Here is a 23,267-nt window from a genome sequence, read left to right on the forward strand (position 1 = left end):
CTATGATGAAAACTACTCAGATTACTGGGCAAATTTCAATACAAATATATTGAAGATGAAAGTCAAGCAGGGTAGGGATTATGCTAGCCTAGGATCCAGTTGTGTGAGATTTTTGCTACAACTTCAGACATCGGACCGTGGACATATGGAACCTGTTACAAACAGAGAAAGTACACAACTGAATTGGATTAATAATATTTGGCACAGCATGTTGGAACAGCAGAGACTTTTATTACACACTATGGTTTGATGAGAAGTTTTATGGCCTCTTTATGTCTACATGAAATGCCAGGGGAACTGGAAATTTGTTTGTGAACCTGAACTATTATTTAAAAAGGCCATAAAACTGTTCTTATCAAATGATGGAATGTAATACAAGTCTGTACTTCCAACATGCTGTACAAAGTGTTATTAATCTAATTCAGTTGTTTACTTTACCTATTTGTAACAGATTCTGTTTGTCCACGGTCTGATGTCAGAAGTTGTATCACCTTTCCCCTATGCCTTACATTTGAAGATGGTCTTTTGCTTTATGAAGGTTTCAGCAAGAAAGAGTGCCACCACTCAACTTTATCACAACCCTTCCCTGGACTAAGACCCTCAAGTCACTTGTGAAGTAATAAGTACATACACACACCACACTACACAGAGCCAGACACATAGTACATACACACATAGGGCTTGCATGCATACATAGTAACAATACATACATACATACATAGATACTTAAGTCACTTGTGAAGCAATACATAGACAAAAAGAATAATATTAAATTATTTATTACAACTTTTTTTTAAAAATTAAGACAAACAGTAAAAATCTGTAAAACTTAATTGCTAAGCAAGATCATCCTACTCTCTAAATCACATTGTACAAGTAATTAGACTAAAATGAACTAAAAAGAAAACAACAAAAAGAAAAGAACTTACAAGTTTATAAAGTTCAAATTATACTGTTACCATGGCTAGGTCTCCTTCAGTGCTTTGATACATAAAAACTTTACTAGCGCTCAGAATAAAGATATTTATAAATTATAAAAACAATATTGCAACATTTAAGACAACACAGTAAGCAAATCTGCAAAGCCCACCTGGGTAAATGCTTCCATCATCTGTACAGTTTACACTAGAGATCTTTTTAAAAATGGGAGATATTTTACAAGTAACAGCACCGCTCCTACCCTCGCAAATGAGAACGATAAAAGTTGACCATGGCTGCAAAATTCCACAAATCGGTTTGTCAGTCTGACCATTAAAAAACAAGCAAGTGGACTATAAAATATGAACATTTGTAAAATTCAGCTGCCAACTGTGCATACCATCAGTGGTAGATTGACATCGCACCCTAGGATTGGATGAACCAAGTCATGTGACAAGGAAATCATCCAATTACAATCCATCTCATGGAGATGAAACTCGTAAGAGCTTGTTACACAGAATATGACTGGCTCAGCCAAGTCATGTGACAAGTTCAGCAAATAGCAAGACATTCCCCTGTTTGAGAAAACAGAGATTGTTCCAGTCTGCAAATGCAGAATCTTTGCCACCATCTCATACTGTTGATAGCGCTATGGCTCCATTGTCGTTCAATCTTGATAAAGGTTTTAAAAGTCAGCCTCCAGTGTGAATACATGGTCCCTTGTATCTGACATAACGCCCATTTTCTGGTATTCACCAACCTTCTTCTCAAAGAAGTTCGTCTTTCCTTCCAAAGAGATGTTTTCCATGAAGTCAAAGGGGTTCTCTTTCTTGTAAATCTGTTAAGTCAAACAAACACATGGTATAAGTCATGGGCAATCTTTTCACATCATTGTAAACCACACCCTCTTTTACGGCACCGTTCAAGACGCACCGCAACAGAAGAAATAACAGCTCTGGTTTTGCGAGAATGTACTTAGACTAGCTGACAATACAATTTTTAATATGCAAAGTTAACCATAGATTAAAACCCTTCCTATGAAGTAGTTTCAACAAAGAATCCTAACCCTGCATTTAGTTCAATTGACATTCAGTACTATTTTTAAGAATCTGGTCGTGTGGAGATCTTGCTCTCACTTTTCTCCTACCACACCTGACATTTTGCTAGCAGCTGTTTATTCAAACTTAAAATTACATTTAATGTTTCTTGGCAATTAAATATGGTAGTTCTGTTCACATTGTATACCTTAACTGTCTGAGTTGGTTCTAATCATATGATGACACTAGCCCCATCTACACAGCACTAAAAATCCTACCTGAGGCAGGACTAAGGATAGTTTGAAGCCTGTGCAGATGTAAACATGTCCTGAAACCCTCCTGACTTCGTCCTATTATGTCAGAACGGAGTCAGGAGGGAATGCGTGACATCTATGTTGTAACCTTCCTGCATGCAGACACAAACCTATCCTACCTCAAGGACTCCCTACGTCTAGACAGGGCTACTAACTCACAGGGGAAAATGTAAAACTCAATATTTGCACTTGATTTTTGGCTGACACTTCATAGAGTAAAAAACCACGAGCAAAATGTCAGACATGGTGGGAGAAAAGCGAGAACCAAATCCCCACATACTTGATTCTAGGTTAGTACCTAACTTGTGTCTTTTGCATTCAAAATGAATAACTTTTGGCAACACTGGGCTATAATTATCCAGTCAAAATGAATCACTTTTGGTTTCACTGGCTAAGTAGGTGTCTGATAAATGTTTGTGTGTGCGTGCGTTAAAATCTCATCAACCATAGTCTATAGATTGCATCAACTCACCTTATCACAGCCAAGTTCAAGTAGAAGTCTGTCTGCTACAAACTCAATGTATTGTTTCATAAGTCCAGCATTCATGCCAATTAAGGAACAAGGCAATGCATCAGTAAGGAATTCTTGCTCAATCTTGACAGCGTCTTCAATGATTGCACAAACTTTTTCCTTGGATGGTTTATTGACCAGATGACTAAACATCAGACATGCAAAGTCACAATGAAGACCCTGTGGGATTATTAAAAAAAAATATGAATTAGTCACTGTAGAGTAGACCCTGTATGATTAAACAAAGTACAAATTGGAACTATTCTTTCAAGACAGCCATGGAGTGATGTTGCTTCTATCTTTACTTATCAGTCTTGGATCGTATGAGTCAACACATGATAGCATGTTTTCAGAAATCTTGGATCGAAAATGGTATTGCTAGCTTGTGAAATGAAACTTGGCGATAGTTACAAAGCAAATATCAAGTGGAAGTCTGCATGGGTATTACTATTATATTTAGTTCTTACATGGACTTAGGACAGCCATGAGATATAGGAGTATCATGTGGGTTCATATTTCGGTGTCCTGACACATTTTTAAATCTTAAATGTATACTTTGTACTTGACAAGACAAGTCATCGTACCTCGTCCCTGCTAATGAGTTCATTGGAGAATGTTAAACCAGGCATGAGTCCTCTCTTCTTCAGCCAGAAGATAGATGCAAAGGAACCAGAGAAAAAGATGCCCTCAACAGCAGCAAAGGCAACGATTCTTTCTCCGTAGGATGCGTTCTCTGCCTGGATCCAGTTAATGGCCCAGTCTGCCTTCTTTTTAACACAGGGTAGTGTCTCAATAGCATTAAATAGGAATTCTCTGCCAAAGAAATAAACAAGGTATTGTTCATTTGTTAATAATTGCTACATACAAATGCAAAGTATTCATGAAAGACTCAAAAACATGAGGGCTTGAATGTAATTTCTATGTGTTGGAAATCAGTGTGAACTGTGTCAGCTACAATTGTTTACGTATTTCCATTTTTACCGATACTACTGGCAAAGATCAAATGTTTAGAACTGATAGTCTATGTGCCATGGACTACTACTAATTTGAAGCCATGAATAACAGCCCACGTAAAACTCTGAAGCACCAGAATTATCACGGACTGTTAACTTTTTACTTGGATGTGTAAGATACAAACAACTTGAATCAAACACACGTTTCTTGAAATGAAAACAATATAATTAACATAATTGAACATCCAGAATTATTCCCGCACCAGAGCTGAACGTGCAAAAAGTGATACATTCACCTCAGTAGAAACCTGACAGACAAAGTTTTTACATGTCAATAATAATAATTATCAACAAACTAGGTCTTACCTTTCTTTGGGGTCCCTTATGTAAGTGTCTATGAGTAAACTGTACATTTCAGAGTGGATATTTTCTATTGCGATTTGGAAACCATAGAAACAGCGTGCTTCTGTAATTTGGACTTCTTGACTGAAACGTTCAACCTGGAATACAACAAAAAGTCAGTTAGAATGAGTGAATTACCATCAGTATTGTACTTACTGAAGCACACAACCACCACTCACACAATTGACTGAAATCAAACCGAGTATTTAGATATAACTCAAACAATTTGATGACGTAATTTATTACATGTATCAAAAAATGTTCAGGAAATCAGTACTATGCAATCAGCTGTGAACCACCCCAGCAAACAATCCTACTGTTACAGAAGACATGCATCAACATTACACATAACTTAATACAGTATTTTTCACTTCAGTAATATGCTTACAAACTCAGCTTGTGCCACTTTAATTAAGATCTTGTATCTACAGATCTACAAAATGCAAATCCAAGTGATGGAAAATGCAAGGTGGTGACCAGTATATGCCCTCTAATCTAATTCAATGTACTGGTCCACTGATGCACAGCGATTTCTTACAGTATAATATTTGACATTTTTCTTTAAAATGGGGTTTAGTAAATGCCAATCCATAGCCACGAAAATAGTTTGTATAGTCTTCAATTTCAAATGTTGCATTATACAAGAAATTCAATGAAGTATGTACTGCGTAAGAAATGTTGGTGTTTTTTTATTTAAAATGTACTCACCAAGTTTTCATTGACTATTCCATCACTAGCAGCAAAGAAAGCAAGTACGTGTGAAATAAAATGTCTCTCATCTTTTTTAAGTTTATCCCAGTGAACTAAATCTTTAGACAAGTCGACTTCCTCTACAGTCCAGAATGAAGCCTCGGCTTTCTTGTACATCTTCCAGACATCGTGATATTGGATTGGAAATATGACAAAACGACGAGGGTTTTCACGGAGTAAAGGTTCATTGCTGTACTGTATGGTGAAAAACACACAAATTAACAAATTAGCTTTCGCTTGGTATCTCATGTTCATTTTACACAAACTAAAAAGTGAAATGAAATTACAGAATGCTACAGAGTTTACTTCCATATGTACGGTTTTATTCCTGTCAGGAATTTGCACATGGGACATTTTTATTAAAAAATACCCAATAGACTTTGCAATTAACACCATGATGGATTTGAACAGCTGTTACATGTCACACAATGTATTCACTACCAGATTAGTTATTTTTTATTTTAACAGCATGCAAACTAACATTTCAGTACTGCGGTGAAATATAAAAATCAATATTGTACTTACATCTTCAACGGTTTTCTTGATTTCTTTTTCTGACTTTACCTACAAACCAGACAAAAATGTAGAAACATGATTACATTGAAAAACACAGTGTATTCATATAACAGACCATGGAGGTTACCTCCATGAACAGAGAGGCCGCTTCAGTGAAAACATGATCAAAAGTCGAAAAGGAAACTGGAAATAGTAGGTATAATATGCTCTTCATGGAGCACAATCATTTCATGAAATATTGCAAAATAAGGGTGTGCCAACAACATTTACAATATTTACTACGTGTATCGACCAAAATGTGTTCATCAATTCATCACCCATTGTACATATCTAACTTACAACTTACAAAAAGAAAAGTAAACTAAAACTTCTTTTTTTTCAAAAATGTTGAAAAGTACTTACCAACTCGTCAGAAACTATCTTCTTGATATTCTAAAAGTTATAAAAAAAAGAAGAAATATTTTTAGTTTCACCACTGTTATTAATAATTCGAAAAAAATAACCATAAAACTAGTTGCTAAAGCCTAAAAAGGTATCGCCAGCGATATCAACATGAAACAAAACAAGGCAACCGACGCGCATGAATATTCATCGTTTCAAATCTACAAGGTTCCCGGCAAATTTTTCCCGCGAAATCGGTTTCATTACATAAAGAAAAATTTTGGGGTTACACAACCAAATGGTCAAAAACGATATTTCTGATAATCCTTCAAGTGATTTTACCTGTTCTTGTCTTTCTCCTAGGACTCTTGCAGCTGATTTCTTAGCGAGTGACCGTGTAGGGATCTGGAATAAAGATAGCAAACAAAGGTTATTTTTACGTCATAAATAAAGTTAATCTGTCGAAGTGGAACTGTCGGTTTGTAGTATTTTACACTCGAATTTCGAAGATGTTTGAAATGTACAGTCAATGTATGGTTTTTTCTTCTCCCCTAACAGCAAAATTCATGCTTGACACATTGTCAGGCGATATAATCATGATTGTATCCTGCCATATGTTGGAATCTAACGACCAGGTGGGAGATTTCACAATCATGAAAATAAAATATAGCGGGAAAAGACGTCTTCGTGTAGAACGTTACTAAAGGGTAAATTTACAGACTTGTACAGAAATTGTGCTGTCAAATGACGGATCCTTACAAACTGGTGAAATCTTCAGGCTTTCTTGCCGGTTTTTTATCTGGTGAAAATAAGTGGACGACAAAGGCCGGGTACCGGATCGATAAATAAAATAAGAAACGTTATATTACCTGGTTTTCTTGGTTGGAAATATTACAAGATTCCTTCAGATTTCTTGCCAAATCCATCTGGGTGCTCTTTGGTGAACGTGCAGACAACATTTTTAAGTTTGGAATGTTTTACGGACAAAGAAAATAAGAGAAGCAATGAAATAGGCAACTACTAGCACTGGAGACCTAGCTATGGAATGAGTGGAAAAAATTTGTACTTCGCGCCTTGTTATTCCCTCCGATATCAGCTGTCGACCGTTTTATTTGTGATTGGCCGAATACGAAAGTATATGCAAAAGAACTTAGAAAACGAGTATTTTGATTGGTTTATTTCTCAAACTGATTATCGAACTTATTCCGCATTTCTACACAGAACCAGGCATAATGTGAACATTAAGTTGGATTGATTGGTGACATGGACTTTCCAAAAAGTTAATATTGTGCAGATGAAATTTTTATGTGCGTCAATTTACGAAAATAGCAAAGTTGAGGAGAACACCAAGCCATATCGTCAGCCAATCAGGTCATACAATAGAAACGGTAAATCCAAAATCGTCTGCTTGCATAATCGAGGGCGTCGGCGCTGTTCCATTTATTACTCGTCGTCCTTCGGGTACAAAAGTATAAGATATGTACTGGTCATGGGGTAAACCATTAGAAAGAATAGCAGGATCGTGTCCTCAGCCTCAATAAACTTGATGACGTAGATAACCCGCCAAAATTTAAGTACCTAGCTGTACATGTTTGGCGCTCTTTGTATTTGGCAAATGCAGAGAGCATAACTTGCAAAAATTTATGAAGGAAATGACAAACCAAAAAGAATCGAACGTGTACACGTAATTTCACATACGATTTATGTCGCCATTGGTCACAAAACGACCGTTTCAAATAAGTGATATTCTCTCCTCAAGGCCGGTGACCAACCCCTGGGTTATGTGTACGTGTATGTGTAAACTAAATGTAAACAGTGTGAGACAAAGAATAAATGCAACAAAGAAAACAAAAGGACATGAAATAATTCTGAAATCTTGCCAGCGTTTATAGCTTACGTTCTTTACAGAATGTTGGTTGGAGAGAAAAAAATGCGAACATAAAAATTGTACTAAGCTATGTAACAATTATAAAGGCAACATATGAAATTGGAAAATTATTTAGTCCATAGACCCCCTGCAGAGTCTACACTTATCTAACAACATGACAATTGATTTTTAACGGACAATGGGTTCAAAATAAATGCTGTTTAGTGTAACACAAAGAAGTGGTTAAGAAAAATGTTTAATTTTTTTTTTTTAAATAAATGTATATTTTTTTGTATAATACAAACTTTTGTAGCAGCATACAAAAGTTCTGATCTGCAGGATGAGATTACAGTATTTACCTTTTGAGGAAGTAAAGTGTTACCAACTTTACTCTTCTATTATTATTACACAACACACATCTCAACAGACATTACGTTTACATGTAAAGAGGAAAGAAAGCTTAAAAGGAAATTGGTTACCCGAAAAGTGTTCAAATGCCATCTTGCGATGAAAAAATGTACCATTGGCTTAGGCTTAGTGTATAAATAGTCTTTTCAAATAGACTTTTACTCTCCTTTTATTCTTTTCATTTAGTGACAATTTTTAATTTTTGTAAATACATATTTTCCCATATTTATATGGTCCTGGAGCCTAACTACAATGGAAATAGTTAGAAAATAAACCAAAGGTCAGCTGGTTTGTTCAAGAATATATCAATTACATGTTTCAATTATGTAATAGATTTTATTTTTTATTTTAATTTGTCTTCTGTTTTTCTTTTATCTTTAAGTTTTAATGTAAATTTTCAATTACTCCAATTATTTCATCTGAGCTTTGACATGTTGAGTAATGCCTCTGAATATCGTAATTATTATGTGTTCAAATAAAAAGTTGTGGACCTCCCAAGTCTTGGACCAAGTCTGTCAACATTTATTACATAACAGTACAAAGGTATGGTACAAAGAAAATAAACACACACCACCATATGCTATATAAATGTAGTTTAAACTTCTTAATTTCCAACACAGTTTTAGAAAGCTGTGTGTAAAGCTTTCGTCGGTCGGTTTTGCACTTGTCCCTTTATTTGTGCTGTTATTTTCTTTACTTTATTGCAATTTTTAAACTTCAGTCTGTACAACGCCTGAGATGCACATGAGCGTGTTTTCTGTGTTTTCTTACAAGAAATAAAATAATATAATTAAAAAAATTGTAATAATAAACCTTTCGTCCTTTACATGTACACCAAGGACCATGTTATCCTTGAATGTACTCCTCCAGAGAACAGACATGCATCATTATAGGGGCTTACACCAATTACAGTCAAATGTCATTCACAAAGAAACCACACAATACAGACTATTATGGATCAAGAATTTTTCATAAAGTAATATCATATACATTTACATTTATTTGCATAACAATACCCTGCAAAGCTTGGTATCAAAATTCAAAGGACGCCATCTTGTATTTCGCCTAGAATCCAGGCGATTGGGGATATTGAGTTTTGATTTTCCCTAGTGTTGGGGAAATAACGAATTCAAAATCCCCATCCTCATGAATTCCAGGCATAGTCACTTGTCAGCTAATATTTTATTCCAGAATGGTAATATTTTAGTCTAAGATGATCATAATACAAAATAATGACATTAGTATTCGGATAAATATTTCAAAAAATACTGTTGCTGGTTACTGGTTTGGATAAGAGAGCAAAATAGTAACCACCGACAGTATTTTGTGACATATTGTATATACCTAATAACATCATTATTTTGTATTATGATCATCCGAGACTAGAATATTACCATTCTGGAATAGAATATTAGCTCACAAGTGACTGGGATCCAGGCTACCTTCTATTTTACACCGAGTTCCATCAAAGTCTTGTTATATGGGTTCTTGGCTGCATTTACAGCTCAATTTAGTAAAGTATAAACAAATATTGGCCATGAGATCGTAATTGTTATAATGGATTATACTGTATAGTAACTTTGATTATCATTTTACAGACTTTTCATATATCCAACCCATATCCCATATCTCAATGTATAATTTGGCAAGGTTAAAAGAAATGGAAAATGGAAAAACAATCTATAAATAGTTGAATAAAAAGTAGCAAGTATGTGGTTAGTTTGTAAGATACAGACATTCGTGCCTATCAGCCAGCACTCACTGGTTATGAAGCCTGATAGGGCTGCAATATCAACACCACAACATATCTTACACTGCATGATGTATCTTACAGTCTAGTGTGTGGTGACACCATTTGAATTTTGAATTTTATTTTGAATAACTTTAAATATAAATGTGTATACACTTCAGCATAGGGATTTTAAATTTTGGTTTTGTCATCCCAATCCGCATGGATTCCAGGCTATAAATACTTGTACTTGTGCAAATCAGTCAAATTTATTGCCAAACAAAATATCCATATTCACATTCAGAGAAATGAAGATACAAAGAGAGAGAGATATCTATAACTTTGACTGTCATACAAGAAAAGTTTTCCTTGTGAGAACTGTCAATGTCAGTCAACCATTAATCTGATTAAAATCAGGCTAGATTTGATTCATTCATTTACCATATTCCTCTCTTTGCTTGATAACTCTTATAATCTCTTTTGTTTATTCATTGGATAACCACACTGCTTCTCCCCCCCCCCCCACACACACACACCCACCCCAATCAGATTTTAATAAAGATAAGAATGCGTCAACCACCACACTGATTTCTGAACAACCATATTAAACCTTTGAGGTCATTGTTATGGTGAAAGAATTACTTACAAAGTTTATCAGTCGTCTGTCATAGTCCATCATACTGTAAACCTACATATTTTCGCTATCAGAAAATTTTTCGATTTTGCAATCTTCAGCCAATTCTGAAACACCAATTTTTACTAATAGGGAACTTGCAATCCAGACTGAGCATGCTCAGGCGAAAAGGACTATGGTATTATCTGTGGTTATTGTAATACCCAATCTGGAGCTACCGACAAAATAAACCCCCCACAATTGTCAGGGTAACTATGAATTGATCATTCGTGGTTGTAAACAATGTAACAGTATTGCCAATTTATTAGTATTTATTATCACATTTCCCATGATGCAACATTCAACATGGCAGGTTTGCAAGTTCCCTATTACCAGACTGGTACATTATGTTCATGTACAAGAAAGCATTTTAGTCACTACTTATTTTTAGGTTTTTGTTTTCCAACAAAATCAGCGAAAATAAGTCGAGCGATAATTTCCAGATTTACAGTATATTCTCCTCATACAAATCACACACACAATATAATCCAACATGAGTAGAATTATTTTCTCATTTATTTGCACAAACATGTACATAGGTAATGTGCACTTGTTGTTACGCCAAGTCTTATTTTGTACATACAAGCTTTCTATAGTACATAATAATGATAGACTGCAAATGTGTAAACTTCATAAAGAGCCAAAAAACTTGACACAGAACTAAGTTATCTTCTAATCTTGACTACATTTCTATCTTTTATTTATTTATTTACTTAGTTATTTATTCCTTTTATTAGTGGTATTGTGGCTAGATCAGTCTGCCCCAGTCATTACTACTGCTGCTGCCGATCTCAGGGTTTATCTCCTAATGCTGCTGTGGACTATTTTTCACATATTTACTAGGACTATATACTTAGCAGTGGCAGCTATCTACAGTGTCAATGAAAATAATAATAATTTGAACAATACTCAAGAACAGGAGGAAGAAGTTGGGGCATGCTGTTGTAGAATAGAACAGAACAGCATGGTTTCTAGGCTACAGTTAGTTATACTACATGCTGAAAAACAGGCCTGATATAATTACAGGACAGCATGGATTCAAGGTTACAAATACGATGATGTATTGTAGAACAGGACTGCATGGATTCCAGGCTATAAACTGCCATGCTATGCAGCAAAACATGCCTTATACCACAGGACAGCATGGATTCTAAGCTGCAAATAGCCATGCTGTATTGTAGAACAGGACTGCATGGATTCCAGGCTACAGACAGCCATGCTATGCAGCAAAACATGCCTTATACCACAGGACAGCATGGATTCTAAGCTACAAATAGCCATGCTGTATTGTAGAACAGGACAGCATGGATTTCAGGCTACAGACAGCCATGCTATACAGCAAAACAGGCCGTATACCACAGGACAGCATGGATTTTAAGCTACAAATAGCCATGCTGTATAGTAGAACAGGACAGCATGGATTCAAGGCTGCACACAGTAATGCCAAACTGCTGAGTAGGACAGCCTGGAATCATGCAAAACTAGAATTTCACACAATATTTCATTACTACATCTAACAATAGCAGCTATCTACATATCGACTCAATGGAAGCCATACAGGGTTGTACAGTGTCTGTATCAACACCTACCCAATGACATGTAGTAACCTGATTAGAACACAATAGTTGTGAACTTACAAGTGTTATAGCTCAAACTACTACATGTATAGGAAAATTAATCAATGCACATAGGTAATGCCAACAGCAATGGTTTGATAGTGTGTTGTAATTCAGAATGTAAAATGTAATGGAACAAATGCACATATGTATTGGTAACACTGATAGCCACAAACTGAAAATTGTCAAAATTATCACCAAAATTGACCTGTATTTGTGAGTTTGGAGGTAAAATCTACCAAGCATAGCAGGCTTCATTACAAAAATAGGAGAATTTATACTGAATTTTACCAAAATTAAGCCTTGTAAACATACATTACACAATGGTATTGACTTTCTTACTTACAATAGCTGTGAAATACTGTGAAATTTGTATTGTGGTTTTTAAGACATGCACATAATGCAATCTGATGTTTTAATTGTCACATTTTTTGCTGACATTTCTAAATCTTGTCATGGCTTGTTTCTTATCAATGAAGCAAGATCAGAAGACACTGTTTTAAACATGATGTGGTCAACACATACCATTATCATGAAAATGGTGATTTGGAACGAACACTCAACAAAATCTACACCATGTCAAAACAAGACGGAAATACCAGAAAGACTGTATACAGTGACTACAAAAAGCTGTCTATAAAATTTACAAGTTGTTACCATGGTAATGACTGTGATAGTTTTTTGTGTCATGAAATCCATACATACAATGTTTACTACAAGAAAGATAGCATGAAAATGACAGAAACCTATCAACTTAAAAAAAAGAAAATCTGCTTCCCTCTAATGTTGACAGTTAAAATCTGTGCATGTTTTCCAGTTTAAAATATATTTCAAATTTACAGGATACAAATATAGCATAACCACTTTGCAAAATGTGTCTTGTGTCAAGTACTTGACTGTAATGCAACTGTAAGATGCTTCTGATGTCTAACCAATCAAACTGTACGATGCTAACACTACAGGAGACTCCTGGGTGTTTAAACCAAGTATGCTGATTGGTTGTTGGATGGATGGTATCTGTTATATCATTGGTCCTTATATGATACGAAAACTATGCATTAAACTTGATGTCAATGGTGCTTGTCAACTGTAAGATACATCGTGTCGTTCCGCCCTCACACACCCGTGAAAGGAGTTGACTGATGTGTGAGGGCGCTCTGTCACAATGTGCCTTAGAACCTATGAAGCCTGGAATCCATGGAATGCGGGTTTTAAATTTGTTATTTCTCCAGCACGAGATGGGGAAATCACAAATTCAAAATCCCCAATTCACCTGGATTCCAGGCTACAGACTATGATGCTTACTACTGGTTATTAGATTGGCTTTCATTCACATCCTCTGATAACACTATTGGTCCATGTGCAATATTGAAATTTTTAATGGCAGACATAATGCTGAGATTACCGTAATAGTATTTGTGGTCACAAATATCTAGATTTATTATTTTACACATACACAGCTTTTGGACTGTTTGCAGAGATAAAATTTACATCAGTACATCACTAGATGTGATGTGAGTTTTTAAGATCCAGTTACCCGGGTGACAGATGAAGCAACTCATCACAGGTGGTGACATGCTGGTGACATGTTAGGCTTTTCATTGGGCAATTGTAACTTTAGTCTGTAAGGTATACCATGGTGGGGCGCCCTCACACATCATTTAACCCTGTATGGTGACATCACCAGTTAATAAAACAATCTGGCAATGTTGACAAGCCAGGTGATTTCCTAGACTCTCTTACAGTCCTCGGAGATTCGCATCGCTAAATTTTTTTTGTTTTTTGTTTTTTTTGTATGTACCGACATCTTCTGCATAATTGTACTTGAATATCCTTGTACTATGCGCCCTCATCGATCACAGACGGCTAACCAGTCGCTGACATTTTACTGCGACACACTGTGTTATCGCGAAGCTCTGGCTTCACAGTAACACATCAACGAATGCTTAGCCCTATGTGATCATTGAGGACGCACAGTACAAGGATATTCGAGTATAGTTATGCACTGGATATCAGTACATACAAAACAACCCTTTTAGCAACGCAAAGCGCCGAGGACTGTGAGAGAGTCTAGTGATTTCCATATTACAAGATCAACAGATTGAGTAATATGTCATCCATGTCACAGCTGACGGTTTACGTCCTGTATCACCATGTCACTATGCATTTAGAAGTAAAAAAATTGGTAATCACGTAAGGTTTACAGGTCCCATATTGGTGCTATGTTCAGGAAGAATAGTATCCAAGATAAACACTTTTACAGGAAAGCCTGTCAACAGCAGCATCAGATGATAAAACTATATCATAAATCACTAAGCTATTGTCAAGGTTTATATTACCCTGGTAGTTGAGCCTTCCGGTTTTCTAAGATCTACACGAACTAAACCTATTATTGCAATATGTTGATAGAACAGTGATGAGCTTTTGAATGGACGTTGGTTTAATTATAGTCTCAGTAGGGCGGCGTCTCTAAAAACTAGTTTGTTTAGAGTTCCATGAACTTGCAGTGCTGTTTTGGGACTTCCAATGTTTGCACTATGTTGATCACAGGGTGATTAGAATCACACAGCAGAGGAACTGCTATCACCCACTTGTGTAATCTACCACATTGAAGAACAATAGATTTAGTTTGTGTCTCTTAGTAAACTGAAGGCTCAATAACCGGTGTCGTATATATACAGTACTCCATTGTACAGTGTTCCCTCAAAGGCTTATCATGACCTACTTGAAGTGAAATATGTTTCCACAACAAAAAGTAAGATGATCATTTTTTCAATCGGAACATTACCATCAATTGCCCAAATAGGCACAAACTTCCTGCTCCGAATCACTCATGAAATACTCCCGATACATGCAGCTGTCATACTTTAAGAAAGGAATGGGAAGATGGTAGGTGGGAGGGGAGTGGGGAGTAAGGTAGAGAGGAGGGCATGAATAGGCCTTTCCAAAATTTGCCATGGTGGCGCTCTACTTCCTGTCTGTGTGTACCTTGGGGGTATACATGGTGTAGGTTACTCAGTTAATCATAGAGCACTGCTTCTTTCCTCGATGTCTAAACAATACGAAAAAACATCTCTGATTTACATGTCTACAGAATGCAAGGAACAAAGATCTTAAGAAACGGTACTATAAGGTGATGATACTCCCAATTTGAGTGAGGGCGCTGTATTCTCAATTTCCTGTTGGCAGTTTGGAAAGGCCTATTGACATCTCTATTCCGTTTTATCTCTGTGGAATGAGAGATTAAACGGAATATACCGGAAGTGCCATAAACGTGCTACCCTCAGACTGTCAAATTCACGGATCTACTAATACTTGTAAAACCTTAGCGGGGCCACTAATAAAGACCTGTCCGTTTATGTATATATATAAATGTGTATGTGTGGATTTGTTAACATATCATCTATGTGTACATTACTACCATCAACTCAACTAACTAGCAATTTCAGTTTCCATTGCAGTGTGCATCATTATTGTGAACAACAAAAAACAAAAAAAAGAAATACCCTCCACACATACATGTAGGGGGAAAAATATACATGTTGTCCTTAGCAACCAAACTATAAAAGTCTGTGATATATGTATATATGTATTACAGATTGCTTCTAACATTTATATCTCAATGTGTAGTTGATTTTCGTCACTTTGTGCATGCCGTGCTGAATAACGTAAATTAATCGCATTATTTCATAATTTTTGCATAGGATGTTCAGTATATTGGAAAGGCGGTTCAAAAACTGAACATTACTTCAATATGACTCTTTTTATGTTGTGGGGTATACTAGTAACCTTTAACCCATGACCTACTTACACTAGTAACCTTTGACCCTTGATATATCTGTACTTGTAACTTTGACCCTTGACATATCAGCACTTGTAACCTTTGACCCTTTACTTATCTGGTAACCTATGACCTACCAGGTACATAGATTCTCAGCCTTACTTTTGCATTTGACCTTTCTGCCTATTGGTAAGTCAGATTCAAAACTATTGACCTTTGCCCTTGACCTCAACTGACCTCTACACATCAGTGGGTATGTTCCACATTTGAAAGTGGAAATTCAAAATACTTGTACTATAAAATCTGTACACGTTTGTCATCATGCTGTTCCAAAATTTCCATACAATCATGCTTACAATGGGAAAACTGGGGGTGGAAGATTGGACTCCTATGTTACTCTACTGCCCTCTTGCCAGCATTACAACATTCAAATTTACTATCTGTGTGATATGTAAGTACCAACAATTGACATATTTTCCGCTAACATCTCTAGGGGAAGAATTCTGACTTTTTTTCAAGAGGGTTTTTCTCACTTCTTCCCTTTCAACAGTTTCTTGCTGCCAAGTTTCTTGTCAAAGGGTTAAACATCTCAAAAAGACTTTTACCTATTCCAGCAACCAAAATTTCATATTCCTGCTGAATCTGGGTCATAATTTTAGCAAAATGGTGGTTTTAGTTTGTAAAGCACAAAAAAATCTTCAAACAAGTGATGAAATCACAAGCACTACACAACACAGCTTTAGGCTGCAGACAATCATGACGAAGTCAAGAAGGTCCGACCTTTCCTGACCTTTTACCAGGGCAAGTTAGGTGAATGACCATCTGATCAAGTTAGGTCAATAACCTTTAGTTGGGCAAAGGTAGGTCAATGACCTTTCCTGCCCTTAATGTGACAAAAGTATGTCAATGACCTTTTTTACCTTTGTAGGTCACTGACCTCTACCTGATCAGGGTAGTCAATGACCTTATTAACTGGGTCAGGGTATGTCAATGACCTTTACATTTTTAAATTATTCCTACAACTATAGCAAAGCATTACATTCTGGTCTGTTGCTTACCATGAGAAGTAATTAAAATATTAAGATACACACTCATTGACGGTAAACCAGAATAATTATCATATAAATTGTTGTAAGAACTTCTTTGTAGTCCAATATCTACACACCAACACCAACACCATGCAGGACATCTTGTCATATATTGGAAAATAAAAATTACAGTATTTATCAAATTTGCCATAAAATGCTTATAATAACCATAGCAACTAAGAAACTGTTTTCCCCATGTTTCTGTGAAACAATAAAAACTACCTGTCCAGACATCTGCAACAAAATCAAAACTTTCAACCCTCCCCCTCCCCCTTCCAAATAATTAAAACAAAAAAATAGCAAAACTTGACACAACAAACTGAAAATACTATGTATATGTGTAAATCTGTCTTTGTATACCTGCATAATGAATCTAAACCTACAAACTATACGTGGATCCAGAAAACACTCCCAATCTGTACCCGACTTCACTTTTGGCCAATCTACAATGAAACTCTGATATGATTTTCCTCAACTTAAAAAAAATGATGACAATCACAATAACAGTTCCAAACTTCTGATTGGTCATCTGTCTAGAACATTTGGCAATCAGCCAATCATCTATGTTTATATGTCATCCTGACCTTTGACCTTTAAAATGTCAAATTACATCACTCATAATAAGAATAGAGGGAGTGGGATGCCAGCAATAAACCATACTTGCCCTAAACAATCTAAACATCAAAAAATCTTCCAAAGTACCAAATGTTTTTTGCAGAAATCGTCTTGTAAATGTCAAAAACAAGATTACTACACTAATTTTTCAGAACAAAAAAAATTATGTACGAATTGTCTGTCTATGTTGTGTCTACATCTTTGAGGGACACAAAAGTTTGGCAAAATGTAAACCTGAATAGGAAACAGATTTTATACCTTTCAAGGCTAAATCACAGACCCTGACAGTCATTTCAAGGTCTCTGGTAAAATACAGCATTCAGGAATTCGTGTATATGTATTGATAGCATCCCACAGCAATCTCTGTGGTTAATAATTATGTACAGAGTTAGTAATTTGACATTGTGGTGGATGGCATTTCAACGTTTAAGGCCTCTCTGTCGTTGGGACTATCGTTAACTGGCTTCACCTTTAGCACATCTTTTCTTAGTCAAGTACACTTGAAACTCTATATACTTGTACAAAGTGTTTATTTGTATATTTGTTTGTGAAGGGGTATGTATGTAAAATCTACACTAGCCTCCCACCACATGTTGTATATCGTTGCTTCAGTACGGTAAAGTCGTCGTATCTGCCTATACAAATGCATAGCAGATACAACCATTCCGCACTGACGAGACGATACAGTGATTACCGTACACTTCATATGATTTCACCCTTCTCTGTTATCAGAGTCTCTAGACTGAATAAAGAGGAAACTGTAAATTTTACAACATTTCCCCCACTTAGGTTCTCAACTTTAACAAAAATACCAGCACAAGAAATAAAGGAGATACTGATCACATCATTTTTAATGACTATTTTTGGCTGTACCAAGGTGGTTATTTGACCTGTGACCTTTGACCTTACTTTCTTAAAGGTTAACATATTTTTAAGGATGTTGCCTACCGATTAAAAGACAAAAAAAAATTATATTGTGAACTCTGGATTAATGTACTACATAACTAAAACCAAGGTGCTCTTTTTAACGTTTCATACAAAATTGTGGAAATTTTAGCTGAAAAACGGATAAAAGTGCACTTTTCAAACAATAAACTGACTATAATAGAAAACAAATAATTTTTTACTTAAATTGATTCTTTGTATAGGATTCAGATATTTTACCCTGTATGGATGTTTGGAATAAGTCTCATTTTTTAATAATTATTTCAAAAATACTTCCTTTTATATAGCAAAATTGACGATTTCTATCTTAGGACAGTATTGGCATAATCCTGTATACAATGTTGGCAGTTGCCATTTCTTCCTATATGTATATCTTTATGAAAGTGGTGTTTGAGAAAACATACACACTTCTTTTTATAAAACATCAAATTTGCAGCTGTATCTCTATTCTATTCAGGTACTTATTTATGATTTTCATTTTGAAGTTATCTAAACTTGCCAGTTGCTGATTAGCCCAGAGAATTGTCATGGTCTTCTTTACCACAGAGTGATTCTGACAAATGTTGTGACCACTCCGAGGCAAAAAAACACTGACAAATCTTTTGTGTAGTTGTTGATATTGCATCTAAATTAAAAGTGATGCCGTTACAGTCACCATAAACACATTATGTATTGAAATATTTCATTACCAAGGTCACAGATAATCTCAAGAAATCAACAAATCAGACATCCGCCTGTTATATTCAAATCAAAAGCTAATGGCCAATGTTACAGTAAAACCCACTTACTGATGGTGTACCCACTAACTGATGGTGTACCCACTTACTGGTGATGTACCCACTTACTGATGATGTACCCAATTACTGATGATGTACCCACTAACTGATGATGTACCCAATACCCGCTTTCTGATGATGTACCCAATACCCACTTACTGATGGTGTACCCACTTACTGATGATGTACCCACTTACTGATGATGTACCCAATACCCAATTACTGATGATGTACCCACTTACTGATGATGTACCCAATTACTGATAATGTACCCACTTACTGATGATGTACCCACTTACTGGTGATGTACCCACTTACTGATGATGTACCCACTTACTGATGATGTACCCAATACCCAATTACTGATGATGTACCCACTTACTGATGATGTACCCACTTACTGATGATGTACCCAATACCCACTTACTGATGATGTACCCACTTACTGATGATGTACCCACTTACTGATGATGTACCCACTTACTGATGATGTACCCACTAACTGATGATGTACCCAATACCCAATTATGGTGGTGTGTGAATATGCTACATTCCATGCACTTGTATGGAGTAATATATAATCACCACTAATGACTAGATTTCAAAATAAAGGCCATAGACTTTACATGGACAAGTCTTTTTGATTTCACTCTCATTTGACCAGAACGTTGGTTTCTCAGACACCAACACAGCAGGACATTCAGATAAAACAAATACAGTTTTATACTACATGGTCCAGAGAACCCAATCAGGCAATCATTTGCAACTGAATACACACATACCAACAATCAACACATAGAGATTAACTCCAGAACATCTGTGCCTATACTTGGTGACAAAATATCTCAACACATCACTATTTAACTTTTCAATTTTCTTACTCATGCATTCATCAAGACATTATTCCATACAAGGAAGGAATAACAGCTAAAACCGACCATCAGACATTAACTCTTATAAGACCAGTCTTTCCAGTTTATGTGTACCTTAGCTTCTTATTTATTTTCCGTAAAATGGCCTTACAAATTGAAGTTACTTCTTGTAACGAAAAAAAGGAAAGAAAAAAACCCAAAAGAAACGTAAAGGCGAACATCAAATTTACATAATATTGGGTTGCTTTATATTACACAGTATTGGTTACATATTCAGTTGTACTCAAGTTAGTTTCCATCACGTTTTGCATCAAAATCTAAAATAAATCCAAAAAGTTTGTTTGTCTTGGACTATATTGTTATATGAATGTTGCCAAATAAACCTATAATTCTAAGTATGCATGCAGGTATCCCCTGTTCTTGCTATATATTGGCTTGTGTATATATGGTGTGAGCTTCATTGAATTATTTGCCCCGGTAATATTTGGGTAACCTGTCTACATAGCGATCTGTGTTTTTACTTCGTTCCTCACTAGCAACTGTGATACTATCAGCATGAAGCCATTTAAAACTGATTGCTGCACTGGGGAATAATAACGCTGCATCAGACTGTTTGACTATATTCAAATGAAGTCATTATGTAAATGAACACTCAAACTGATTGGTCACAATGGGGAGTGATAACACTGTCATACTATCTGACTACATTCAAATGAAGTCATTATGTAAATGAACACTCATTACTCAGATGAACACTGGATTTAACACTGACATAATTTACATATCGGCTAATATTATGTAAATTTCTACAAACAGACACGCTGCTGGCCACTGAGGGCTGGGCTAAATTAACAGTTTGGCATTGATAGCGGCACAAACAGTTAGTGAGGAGTAAAGCGAAATCCCAGATCAAGATATAGACAAGGTAATGTTAGGGATTATATGTGTGTGAAAGGTTGCACTAAATACTGCACTTGACAGAAAAGATGTGCTTTTAGTGGTCAGTCTGTGGTAGATTTAGGAGTTGGAAGCTCTGCAATTGTCAGCAAGCAGTCCACACCATTGACTTGCAGACATCATTTCTAGCACTTTAGACATAGACGATACAACTTTCAACAACATCTGGCCTTACTAGAGCTTTGTTCTCTGTTTACATTCACTGCGTTGGGATCCGTACTTGAATCTTTCTGCGGTGTCTGAAAAGTATAAGGTATATATTTTATGATATCATGCACAAGCAAAGACATTGCCTGCAAACAGAAAATATGGATTATATACCCTGATTGTTCTATGTAAGGACAACCTGTGTCTATGTCACTGGTTCCTGCAGTGCTCGAAATATGAGTCAAAACATTCCAAATCACCATTATTTTTCCCGATCTTTCATGAATTATGCTTGAGGAAGTATAATTATATTATTCTCCAATATTAATACTCGTGACCTAAGGGTTTGTCACTACTCATTTAGTGACTCATCGTGACAAGGCCCCTTAGGTGACTTGTATTTTCCTTGGCTGAATGAAGAAAAACATTGAAAATAATCTCTAATTACACATAACATGAATTATGTACACAGCAAGAATAAGGTCTATCACACACAGGGCATGAAAATAGCTATAGTTCTAGGCAGACAGACAACTAAACATCAGATTTTAGACTACCAAATTTAAAGGAGATAGACTGTTAGACCAATGGACATTTAATAGAAAACTGAAGCTGAAACAATTCTAAATCTGACTATAGAAAGGGTATATTTTGTATGACAGGATAGTTTCTTACACAAATAGGTATACTTTGTAAAACTGACCTGTCTGTCTTTTTCACTAGAGGGCGCACTTTGTAGAACAGATCTGCCTTTAGTCTCTTTCACAATCAATGGCTTCATCAAATGGCAAGTTCTCACTAAACGCCACTCTTAATTGGAAAGCTTTATTGTTTTTCACTCTAGAGGGCACACCTTCTTGGAGAGGTCTATTGCTGTATTTTTTACACCAGACAGTGTACTCTAGATGAACTACACTCTATTTATTACCTTGTTTCTCTGACACTTACCTTCTTTAAGATGTCTTCTGCTAATGTCATGAATGCTTTCTCAACATTGATATTAGATTTAGCGCTGGTCTCCAGAAACTTAATTCCGTGTTCTCTTGAGATCTGAAAACAAACATAACACACAAAACCATCAACATGGTACCAAAACTGAAATACAGCCATAAATTCATAATAAAATAGTAGTACTTCGTATTTCACTATTTGATGAAACTGCCACAAAAACATCTGATTTTTCTGTCTGTCAGTAGGAGGTTTATATGTATGACATAGTCTACTTATCATATTCTAAACATGTCTTATTATATATATATATATATATATATATATATAGAGAGAGAGAGAGAGAGAGAGAGAGAGATACATAACATTACATTACATCACATCACATATTATATATTAATGGTAGCACAATGAATATTCATGACTCCTAAGTGCTTATTCCCTTCAGTGTAAAACATCTCATGAATATCCATTGTTCAACCATGAATATATTATTTCTGCTGACTCCCATGATGCAATAGCCCATAGCAAAGATATCCTATAAAGGCACAAGATCAACTTGATGGTTCTCTGAAATCGCAAGTAATTGTAGGTGATGTAAAGTCATGAAATGACTCTCCAGAACCCGTAGTTTATCAAAATGTCGGGAGTGCTGTTCCCCTTTAAATCAAGAAGTGTTTCACTATCAAAAGTATACTGAACAGATTACGGTGATGTAGGTATTAAGACTCACTGATTCTCCCCTCTCCTTGGCAATCATTCGTTTGTCTTCCATATCACATTTGTTTCCCAGTAACATCCTTTCCACATCTTCATTGGCATGCTGTAACAAATACAAACAAGATTCTAAACATTAATATAAGAACCTATACTGTTAGTCGAGTAACTATACACATGGACTTCTTTCTACAATCGCTCTCTCTCCACGTATAGCCAAATGGACAAATTCTACCGCAAAAATCTAGCTAAATCTCCTACTGTGGAAAGGGTGAACAGCACAAGTCAATAGTAATCCACACACTAATAGGTGGTTGTAGTTGGTTACTTCATTCAGACAGTTGCT

At 35.8% G+C, this 23,267-nt stretch overlaps 2 protein-coding genes across 3 annotated transcripts in view; both read right to left on the reverse strand.

The window, feature by feature from the left end:
* Nucleotides 1-955: 955 nt before the first annotated feature.
* Nucleotides 956-6,877, reverse strand: LOC144445516 (ribonucleoside-diphosphate reductase subunit M2 B-like). The gene is made up of 9 exons (XM_078135103.1): nt 6,652-6,877; nt 6,125-6,187; nt 5,804-5,833; nt 5,411-5,449; nt 4,844-5,080; nt 4,100-4,233; nt 3,365-3,593; nt 2,742-2,960; nt 956-1,756 (listed from the first exon to the last, which is right to left on the reverse strand). The coding sequence occupies exons 1-9, from the start codon at nt 6,739-6,741 to the stop codon at nt 1,604-1,606; spliced, it is 1,194 nt and encodes a 397-aa protein (XP_077991229.1). The 5' UTR covers nt 6,742-6,877; the 3' UTR covers nt 956-1,603.
* Nucleotides 6,878-10,957: 4,080 nt separating this feature from the next.
* Nucleotides 10,958-23,267, reverse strand: part of LOC144445645 (ras-related protein Rab-10-like) — a 29,553-nt gene continuing 17,243 nt past the window's right edge. The window contains exons 3-6 of one of the 2 annotated variants that reach the window (XR_013481923.1): nt 22,938-23,027; nt 22,205-22,306; nt 15,957-21,348; nt 10,958-15,925 (exon numbers count right to left, since the gene is read on the reverse strand). Coding sequence is in view for 1 of the 2 variants with exons in the window: in XM_078135270.1 (XP_077991396.1) it covers nt 21,265-21,348; nt 22,205-22,306; nt 22,938-23,027 (276 nt within the window). In the remaining variant the exon portion in view is untranslated. Of the gene's footprint in view, nt 21,349-22,204; nt 22,307-22,937; nt 23,028-23,267 lie in introns of both variants that reach the window. The other variant, XM_078135270.1, reaches the window with a different exon arrangement.

The sequence above is a fragment of the Glandiceps talaboti genome, chromosome 14 (assembly GCF_964340395.1).
Source record: "Glandiceps talaboti chromosome 14, keGlaTala1.1, whole genome shotgun sequence".
NCBI lineage: Eukaryota > Metazoa > Hemichordata > Enteropneusta > Spengelidae > Glandiceps > Glandiceps talaboti.

Excerpts from the sequence above, each read along its gene's own strand:
- LOC144445516 (XM_078135103.1), bottom strand. The coding sequence starts at position 6,741 with ATGTTGTCTGCACGTTCACCAAAGAGCACCCAGATGGATTTGGCAAGA. Across the intron at positions 5,834-6,124 it reads TAGGAGAAAGACAAGAACAG|AATATCAAGAAGATAGTTTC; the intron begins GTAAAATCACTT and ends TATAACTTTTAG. Across the intron at positions 2,961-3,364 it reads AACTCATTAGCAGGGACGAG|GGTCTTCATTGTGACTTTGC; the intron begins GTACGATGACTT and ends ATAATCCCACAG.